The following is a 10455-nucleotide window of genomic DNA, read 5'->3' as shown; positions in this document are numbered from 1 at the left end:
GCGCTGGTGGCGCACGGCGCGCTGCTGCAGCTCGGCTGTCTCATGTTCGTGTTCAGCGTGCCCGAGCCCCGCGCCTAGTCCTACCGGAGCGACAACCACCAGCCCGCGATATAGGGGGGTAGGGGGTAATAGGCTACATTAGAGAATGTAATATTGCAGGGTGCAGAGTGCCCCCGCCAGCGCGGCGTGCCCCCCTGCCGCTGCGCCCCCCCTCCCCCCGCCCCCGCGGCGTGGGAGGGGGGCGCGCTGGTGGCGCACGGCGCGCTGCTGCAGCTCGGCTGTCTCATGTTCGTGTTCAGCGTGCCCGAGCCCCGCGCCTAGTCCTACCGGAGCGACAACCACCAGCCCGCGATATAGGGGGGTAGGGGGTAATAGGCTACATTAGAGAATGTAATATTGCAGGGTGCAGAGTGCCCCCGCCAGCGCGGCGTGCCCCCCTGCCGCTGCGCCCCCCCTCCCCCCGCCCCCGCGGCGTGGGAGGGGGGCGCGCTGGTGGCGCACGGCGCGCTGCTGCAGCTCGGCTGTCTCATGTTCGTGTTCAGCGTGCCCGAGCCCCGCGCCTAGTCCTACCGGAGCGACAACCACCAGCCCGCGATATAGGGGGGTAGGGGGTAATAGGCTACATTAGAGAATGTAATATTGCAGGGTGCAGAGTGCCCCCGCCAGCGCGGCGTGCCCCCCTGCCGCTGCGCGCCCCCTCCCCCCGCCCCCGCGGCGTGGGAGGGGGGCGCGCTGGTGGCGCACGGCGCGCTGCTGCAGCTCGGCTGTCTCATGTTCGTGTTCAGCGTGCCCGAGCCCCGCGCCTAGTCCTACCGGAGCGACAACCACCAGCCCGCGATATAGGGGGGTAGGGGGTAATAGGCTACATTAGAGAATGTAATATTGCAGGGTGCAGAGTGCCCCCGCCAGCGCGGCGTGCCCCCCTGCCGCTGCGCGCCCCCTCCCCCCGCCCCCGCGGCGTGGGAGGGGGGCGCGCTGGTGGCGCACGGCGCGCTGCTGCAGCTCGGCTGTCTCATGTTCGTGTTCAGCGTGCCCGAGCCCCGCGCCGTGTCCTACCGGAGCCACAACCACCAGCCCGCGATATAGGGGGTGCGTGACTTCAATAGGCTACATTGTAATATTGCAGGGTGCAGAGTGCCCCCGCCAGCGCGGCGTGCCCCCCCTGCCGCTGCGCCCCCCCTCCCCCCGCCCCCGCGGCGTGGGAGGGGTAGGGGGTAATAGGCTACATTCCTACTAGTCAAATCAGCTTCTTTTTAGGGTTCCGTACCTAAAGGGTAAACACGGCGGGACCCTATTACTAAGACTCCGCTGTCCGTCCGTCCGTCCGTCCGTCTCTCACCAGGCTACCCGAACTGTGATAGCTAGACAGTTGAAATTTTCACAGATGATGTATTTCTGTTGCCGCTATAATAACAAATACTAAAAACAGAACAAAATAAAGATTTAAGTGGGGCTCCCATACAACAAACGTGATTTTTGACCGAAGTTAAGCAACGTCGGGCGGGGTCAGTACTTGGATGGGTGACCGTTTTTTTGCTTGTTTTGCTCTATTTTTTGTTGATGGTGCGGAACCCTCCGTGCGCGAGTCCGACTCGCACTTGGCCGGTTTTTTGTTTTTTAGAACTGTCAAAACGATTTGCTAATATGGAATTTATATGAAAACGAATGTAGTGACGTCACGGTAAACTCACCCACTTTTTATATTTCAATCCGACTTATTAAATACAAATTGTGTTTAAAAATAGCCGCTGTCTATGTTTTTCTAATAATTATCTGGTGCTTTATTTCGTGCACGGTTTGAGATAATTTATTTTAAGTACAGGAAACATCCCTATTGTGTGAATAAATTACATATAAGGACTAAATACCTACGTTTCAACCTTGAAATTAAAGGTGAAAGGTGAAAAAAGGTGTAAAATCAAACCGAGCTAAATCTGCACCAATTTTGATATCCCCGCATAATTTCATAGGAGTTGACTTTAAAAAACTTTGTCCGTGCTATCTAAATTACTGCAGAGTTATCTTGGTCTTACTCTAAAATCATATAAACTCAAAATGTAGTGACATTACCTGAAGCCTAAAAACTGATATTTAAAAATATGTAATTGAAATATACTAAAAGTACTAAATGTAACGGCAAACTATTATACATGAAATAATATGCACCTACCTAAATAAATAGGTACAACATTAAACCAATCCAGTAACCAATATTATATAACCTCAATTTATATATTTGTTTAATATTGAACTATCTGAAAAAAACCGGTCAAGTGCGAGTCGGACTCGCGCACGGAGGGTTCCGCACCATTAACAAAAAATAGAGCAAAACAAGCAAAAAAACGGTCACCCATCCAAGTACTGACCCCGCCCGACGTTGCTTAACTTCGGTCAAAAATCACGTTTGTTGTATGGGAGCCCCACTTAAATCTTTATTTTATACTGTTTTTAGTATTTGTTGTTATAGCGGCAAAAGAAATACATCATCTGTGAAAATTTCAACTGTCTAGCTATCACGGTTCGTGAGATACAGCCTGGTGACAGACGGACGGACAGACGGACGGACGGACGGACGGACGGACAGCGGAGTCTTAGTAATACTTGGAGGATACAACTAAACGGAGTAGCCATTAACAGGCTTTCCCCTCTGTCGAAAATAGGCGGCCAACGGTCATACACAATGTATGGACTGACGTTTATCTGACATGGCTATTTTTACGTTACGCATACATTTGACGTTCCCCTCCCCCGCAAAAATCGGCAGACTGTTTTGTACAGAAAATTACAGACATGGCGTCTCCGTTTGATTATATCCTCCAGGTAGTAATAGGGTTCCGTTTTTACCCTTTGGGTACGGAACCCTAAAAAAAAAACAAAATTACAACTCACCATTTTAATAACAATTTATAAGTACTTTATTTAATGAAAATAATTAGCCTGGAAGCTATCAATAATGTAAAATGCACATTATTTACTTATTGTAGTTATAGTTATCTTTATCTATCAAAAGAAAATGTTTAAAAGTAACTCAAACGATTGATAAGAACTTGAGAAGTTATTATATTGACTATGGATTACTTCAATATTTCTGTTGCCGCTATAACAACAGATAAAAACAAACGTACGGAACCCTCGGTGGGTTTTTATTAAATATACAGGGTGTTTCCTGTAACAGGAGCAATAAATTAAACTGTAGGCTGTACTCCTCAAACTGACCAACATTTGTTCAGCAACTTTTGAAAATAACTAATTTTTTGATTTTTATTACACTTTTAAGTTTATTGTATAATTTAAGACGCAATGTATTGCAAATTTTGTTATGTTTAAAGCGTGACAAGCAACGTCAAACACACTGATGTCAGCGTACATTGAAGGCAATATTTATTTTGTATGAAAAAGAGTAAGTCTAAAGGATTCATAATTTTTAAAAGTTTCTGAACAAATGTTGCTCAGTTTGAGGAGTACAGCCTTTAGTTTAATTTATTGCTCCTGTTACAGGAAGCACCCTGTATACTTGACACTATTTCTAATCCCAAGCCAAGCAATTATTAAACGATAAGGACTTACTAATCGTCTGAGTTAAGCAGTAACCTTTAGTGTTGAAGCATTGTACAGTCAGCGGCAGAAGTTGCTAAGCGGGCGAGGCGATCAAAATTACCCAGACACGCTCTTATTCTCTTAACAATAAAGTCGCGCCAAGCTCATTTTGAACACCTCGCCCGGTTAGCAACTTCTGCCGCTAACTGTATATAATGTCATTATCAGAACAGTGAGGAATTGATAGTATAAGTTGATTAAGTCTTTTGAGCGCCAACAATGTTTAAAATAGGTTGTCATATGTGTACCTAGTTTAGGGTTGCCATACGTGTGGGGACTCAGACCGGGACATTTAAAGAAAACCGGCCAAGTGCGAGTCGGACTCGCGTTCTAAGGGTTCTGTACATTACACAATTTTTAACAATGTATTTTTTCATGTGAAACGTGAGTGAAATGTCTATAAAAAACCCGTAGGGGTAGCATCAAAAACTAAGTAAGTCCGACTCACGCTTGACTGCACATTTCTAATAGGTTTTCCTGTCATCGATAGGTAAAGAACTATTTTGTGTTTTTTTTTTCAAAATTTTAGCACAGTAGTTTCGGAGAAAAATTTTCCATGATGCGTTTAAATGAGTATTCATTGACCAGTCAAGCTATCATTTTTTGTGGTTTTATGCCCTCGGGAGCCTGAAATTCGAGCTCTACCTTACAGACTTTAAAAGCTATAAAATAACATAATTTACATATTCATCTAATGATTGTGTCTGAGAAACTGATATTGGACATTAGGTAAAAGTAGGTACATATGAAACGTAGAAATGTAGGTATATTATTATTTACCAAGTCCAGGCCCCTACTAAATAACTATGATTTTTAAACCGGGACAAAATCCTTATCGGCCGGGACGCCGGGACACCGTGCTTCAAACCGGGACATGTTCCGGCAACCGGGACGCATGGCAACCCTAACCTAGTTGGTTTCAAAAATATCTCCACTACAGTCGCCATCAGATATATCGGAGCGGCCTAGGTGCTCACAAATATATGAAACACGCCTCTATTGTCAAGGTGCTTGAGTGCGTGTTTAGATATTTTTTGCACCTCGGCCGCTCCGATATATCTGATGGCCACTACGACATTTATCATGGAGTCCGTCACGAATGGGCCCCTTAACAGTCACCTGCAATAGTATGTTTTCGAAGGCTGCAAAAACATATGACACGCTCTTATGGCTCTACAAATAAGATCGTGTCTGATATTTTTGCGGACTTCGTTGTGTCTCATATTATTGCACTGACTGTATACATACCTATGTACCTAGTATTAGATAGGTATCGCATTTACACCATTGTGTGAAGAGGCGTGGCGCTCAAAGTGTGAAACATAGGTAAAAAACCTGATTTGTAAATACGTGTTTTGTTTGACTGAGTGAAAGGTAGAAATAATAGTAAAATATGAACTAGTTAAATGAACTTTTCTATTGAATAGTTTTGTGACTTGTGTAAATCAAATAGGGGTACGGTAAAGTTTAACCCTATCGTATGTCTTTGTCAAAAATTTGCTACTGAACTAGCCTCGACATTGTAAAACTGAAGATGGGGCATTTTGTAGACGGGACGTGTTTTGGTTCAGTAAAGCTTTGGATTCCTCCGAAAACGGTGCCGTCATATGACGGCCGTCATATAGCGGCCGCAAAAGACGGCCGTCTTTACGGTGGCGACATGTGGAAAGTACCACGGCGTCATAACACACCGTCATCCACCAAGGTCAAAGCGGCAAATTTGAAAAATGTAGGCGCGATGGGATAACGTCCCATAGAAAATTTGAATTTCGCGCCTTTTCCTACTGACAAGATTTGCTTGATCATCTATAATTTACTTGGAGGACCATACTTTTATATCCGCAACGCAGGCTTCGTCAGGTAAACACAAACTTACAATCAGCTACAGGCATCGTCACAAAAAACTACAGCGATAAAATCCGCAACAGGCTTCGTCAACTCACTCTAAAAATACACATTGAATTGGAGGATGATTTATCATCAGAAGAGGAAAATAATCGTAGTACGGAATCATTTATTCAAATCTCGTGTCATTTATTCAAAATGGCGTCACCGCTATCTAATAAAACGTTCACGAAACTATCGACAAGGTCATGACGGCCGTCATCTTACGTTACGTTGACAATCAACGTAACGTAACGCCGTCTAGGAAACCGCGCCATCTTGTTTACATAGACAACGTTCTAGTGACGTCAGTCAACGCTATATAGCGGCCGTAATATGACGGCACCGTTTTCGGAGGAATCCAAAGCTTTAGGGACATGTTGCGAATGGGACGGTTGCAGATTCAATGTATCAACATGTTATGTTCCACTGTGCTTTTTACTACTATTATAGTTCGTTTTACTAGCATTAGAAAAAAGGTAAACAATCTTACCGTGTCTTTTTATTGAAAAACACTTTTGAAAATTATATCACGGCAAATATGTAACAATTATGAATCATATACGATTATTTACATTCTTTTGCTTTCATAAGTAATAGTTACTGATTTTTAAAAAGCGTTTTTCAATTAAAACAGACTTCAAGTTCGCGTAGTCTTTTTGTAATGCTAAAAAAAGAACTATAGTTCAAACTGTTTAGACGACAACGGTTTCACTCACTTGAATTTTTAGTCGCTATTGGTGACATGTTTCGGGCCCTTCGGGGGACCTTCCTCAGGCTTGAGTGCTCGTGGCGACTGCAGCGACAAAAAATTCAAGTGAGTGAAACCGTTGTCGTCTAAACAGTTTAAAATATGTCTCACGAAAGTTTAATATCAACTATAGTTCAGTCCTTGATAATGTGCGAGCACTATTCTTATTCGCAGCTACAATTAAACCTGACTGTACCAATTCAAGTAGACATGGCAATGTAAATCAGAATAGTACGCTTATTGTACGGCGCGCGGTTGCGAATGTTATTTTATTAGTTTTATTACGATATACTGTAGCTAGGTAATTAGGCTGATGTTTACGTTTGAGGAATAAATTGAATTTTTCCTTATTCCGTTTTTTTTTTCACCCATCCAGCGGCAATAAATCATATATTGTGTACACCCTCTGGGGTGCCATATAGGACAACAACATAATTATCTACAATCAATATCTTTTTTACTCTTGAAAAAATGTATTGATAGAAAGCGCGTGGAAATAATTTTGACCTTTACGTACGTTTAACACATTCAGTGCCAGCGCGGGCTACGCGCGAGCGTAGCCGATAACACGGGAAAAACCGTATGTAGCGAAAAGCGCCTAGTCGCTGGCAGTTAATGTGTTAAATGTGGCAGATTTTAGCAAACAAAACAATTTTAGTGTCTTCATATCACATTTTATTACAGAAAAATCCTAATACTAATTTACTCATCATCATCCGGGTCTGGTTCATCAAAATCTTTAATCTTCACATCGGCATCCTCTCCGTACTGTATAATATTGTCTATGGTCAGCAGGATGTCGTCTATGCTCTCCTCTTTCTTTATGTCCAGCGGGTAAAACCTGACGAGGCTGAAGTTTTCTATGACTTCTCCGATGGCTTCTGTCAGTTTGGCGTATTTTGAATGCCATTTGGAGTTTGAGTGTCGCATGTCGGCTAGAAGGATGTGCGGGTCTGGGTCTAGGTAGCTGAAAAAAAAGTTGTATTATGACTATAGTTCGTTTTTTTAGCATTAGAAATAAGGTAAACTATCTTAACGTGTCTTTTTATTGAAAAACACGTTTTAAAAATAAATAATGGCAAATATGTAACAATTATGAATCTAATATGATCATTTATATTCTTCCGCTTTCATAAGTTATTTAGTTACTGATTTTTAAAAAGCGTTTTTCATTTAAAAGACGTTTCAAGATCGCTTACCTTCTTTCTAATGCTAAAAAAACGAACTATAGTTCGACCTCCACAAAAACACAAAATAAATACATAATAGTACTAGGCACAGAAGATTGACTCTAACAAAACGCGTCTATTACGACAAATATGACCGCTAGGTGGCGCAAGCGCAAGCAAGCGTCCGTTGTAGCGGTGCGCGGCAACTACTATGGCTAGACACCAAAATTGGTGTGGGCCGCATGTACTTGTAGCGACGCGACGAAATCGCGGAGTAAGCCACAACTGACATAGTTTTATTTTGCTTATTGTTTTGCTTGTGTGCCTGAACGCACAGTCAGCTGTCTGGCTATTTTAGGCTATAAACGTAGGTACCTGTCCAGTTGACTCTTGGCAGATTTGCTGAGCAGGTCCATCTTCGACAGGATGTTCACGTGAGGCAACTCCAGGTTCACCATCACGCTGAGCGCCGCCATTGTGCCTGAACATATTATAGTTGTTCAGGTAACTCGGTATGTTTACAGATTCACTGAATGAATACATCAGTTCCAAAAATAGGGTATCCAGTAGTAATACGGGTATAAAATACGCTTGAAAACTTCAACGAAGGGCGCCAAAACCCGATTTCGCTCTACCCTGATCAAGCACCCGGCACTGAATGGCAGTATTCAAAATCATTAAGAAAATTTATTAAAATTAAAACTAACAAAAATACATTAAACTAAGAACTAAACAAAATAAACTAAAACTACCTACCTAAAACAAAGACAAAAAAAGTAAAAGCCTACAAATAGAAAATTGGCCCCAGGTCTGTGCCGTCCGGTAGGGTGCCCAGAAGGCTGGCGTTGGCAATGCAATGCGTTGGCCGAGGTAAACTTTAACCTTCTGGTCACCCATTACGTTAATCTGTCAGCTCCCACGGCTCATATATGAGCCAGAACGCTTATGGTGACGTCATATCGTGGGATTCGACAGGTTAATCATTAAGTAGTTTACCCTATACGATTTTACAAACAATAACTAAAATTTCAAACAAGATATTTATGAGTTCCTGATATTTTGTGACCTTCGCATGTATTATCTTCACAGAGTTACATGCTCTGAGTTGAAAATATCGAAAACTCAATAAAAAAAAAACAAAATGATAAGTTTACGGTCCAAAAAAGTACCTGACAGAAACTTGGCTCCGTCGACCATGAACTGCGAGTCCACCATGAACACGACACAGATCCTGAAGTTCCACCTTTGCAGCTGGTCTACTAGCTGCCTCATAACCGTCAGGTGTGTGTACAGCTCGATCTGGCCGGGGCAGTCGAAGAGGATGTAGTCGTCATCTACGTCTCCGAGCTGCTCTTCAAGCCAGTCGCAGTTTTCTAAGAGGGTTCTGGAAATCAATGAAATAATTTACAAGTTGACATAATCATTTTTAATCATCTTTTGAATACTAATAATAAGTTTGACAACTGGTCTGGCCTAGTGGGTAGTGACCTTGCGTGTGAAGCCGCAGTCGTGGGTTCGAATCCGGTAAGGGCATTTATTTGTGTAATGAACACATTAATATTTGTTCCTGAATCATGGGTGTTTTCTATGTATATAAGTATTTATATCCTCGCTTAGCACTCAAGCTTTGCTTAGTTTGAGGCTAGGTTGATCCCCTAATATTTATAATATTTATTTATTTATACTTAACAGACACAAAGAAAAACTTCTAATACTTAACTTAAAATGATGTATGCCTATTAAATAATAAATAAATTGTATCAAAGTATACTTGTTTTAGTTACTTATTATACTTACTCTACACAGAAAACAAGTCCGCCATTAGGACCAAACTGTAATTCCTCGTCCTCCATGGCATCGTCCAGGTGTATGAGCTCCCGGATGTCCACCAGCGGCTCGTAGTCGAAGTGCTCCGCCGCCGGGTCCAGGTTCACCACCTCCACTATCCGCTTCGAGTCTGCTGCATGCTTCACTATCGTTGAGCAGTATGTGGACTGTAATTTTTTTTTTGTAATTTAATTTTATTATACATAAATTCCATAAATTGGAATAATAAAGGTCTTTATTGTAAAAATTAGTTAGGTACATATAGTATAAATAGTTATTAAGCATATTACTGTTAAAGGAAGGGCTCAAACGGCTATAATTTCAAGTAAAAACATATGCAATTTTTTTTTCTATCCTTGACACAAAAATTAAACTTAATTTTATTCTAATACTACATTATTTTCTGTACAATGCAAGTATTAACTTACCTTTCCACTACCGGCGGGACCAACAACTAACTGTGCGTATCGCATTTTTTATATGAAATATGTGAAATAACACTTGTACATATGATTTGTAGGTTATAGTGATAAACGTACAAAATTATAGAGATTAGCTATTTACCAACTTATGTTAATGATTGTATCAATGTGTAATTTGTTTTAAACGTGTTAAATATCACACTTTGGGAATAAACACATCATGACTTCAGAAAACATGCTAATACAAATATTTCAACTCGAATAGAATAATAAACAATGTATTGTGAGAATTGACATTGACAACTATATGAAGTTTCCGCGTTTTGTTTTACCACAGTAACATCTAATATTTTTTCTACGGCTTGCCAAGACTGCGCTGTTTGATTATAGCTGGTCAACCAAATCTTGTCAGTAAAAAAAGGCGCGAAATTCAAATATTTCTATGGGACGATATCCCTTCGCGCCTACATTTTTCAAATTTGCCGCCTTTTTCTACTGTCAAGATCTGGCTGACCAAGTATACTATAGTTGGTCAAACCAAATTGTCAGTAAATAAGAACAAAATAAACTGTACTCCACTGTACTCACCCTTTTCTTCTGGGAGCTAGTACTAGTGTAAGACAAATATAGTATGTTTCTCTCTGTCTATCTTTGAAATGAGACAGTCCTTTGACAAACTATACATGCACGTTTTTGTTTCGACATTATTTCAGTAAAGTCATATTTCAAAAAATACGGTTCAACCTGGCAGTCATTTTAATTGTAACTCATCTTCTTTATTTAAATTAGCTTGAATGTAAAAAAT

At 41.5% G+C, this 10455-nt stretch overlaps 1 protein-coding gene across 1 annotated transcript; it reads right to left on the bottom strand.

The window, feature by feature from the left end:
* Positions 1 to 6884: 6884 nt before the first annotated feature.
* On the bottom strand, positions 6885 to 9863 carry LOC134656944 (GPN-loop GTPase 3). The gene is made up of 5 exons (XM_063512503.1): positions 9657 to 9863; positions 9199 to 9395; positions 8571 to 8785; positions 7777 to 7882; positions 6885 to 7199 (listed from the first exon to the last, which is right to left on the bottom strand). The coding sequence occupies exons 1-5, from the start codon at positions 9699 to 9701 to the stop codon at positions 6935 to 6937; spliced, it is 828 nt and encodes a 275-aa protein (XP_063368573.1). The 5' UTR covers positions 9702 to 9863; the 3' UTR covers positions 6885 to 6934.
* Positions 9864 to 10455: the final 592 nt, after the last annotated feature.

Source organism: Cydia amplana, chromosome 19 (genome assembly GCF_948474715.1).
Source record: "Cydia amplana chromosome 19, ilCydAmpl1.1, whole genome shotgun sequence".
Lineage (NCBI taxonomy): Eukaryota > Metazoa > Arthropoda > Insecta > Lepidoptera > Tortricidae > Cydia > Cydia amplana.
This window is presented reverse-complemented; position numbering and strand designations above follow the sequence as displayed.

What these genes read in the sequence shown, in the direction of transcription:
- LOC134656944 (XM_063512503.1), bottom strand. Translation starts at nt 9,701, where the DNA reads ATGCGATACGCACAGTTAGTTGTTGGTCCCGCCGGTAGTGGAAAG. An exon ending in GTCCCGCCGGTAGTGGAAAG is followed by an intron (nt 9,396 to 9,656) that starts GTAAGTTAATAC and finishes AAAAAATTACAG; the next exon opens with TCCACATACTGCTCAACGAT. An exon ending in CGGAGCCAAGTTTCTGTCAG is followed by an intron (nt 7,883 to 8,570) that starts GTACTTTTTTGG and finishes TAATATGTTCAG; the next exon opens with GCACAATGGCGGCGCTCAGC.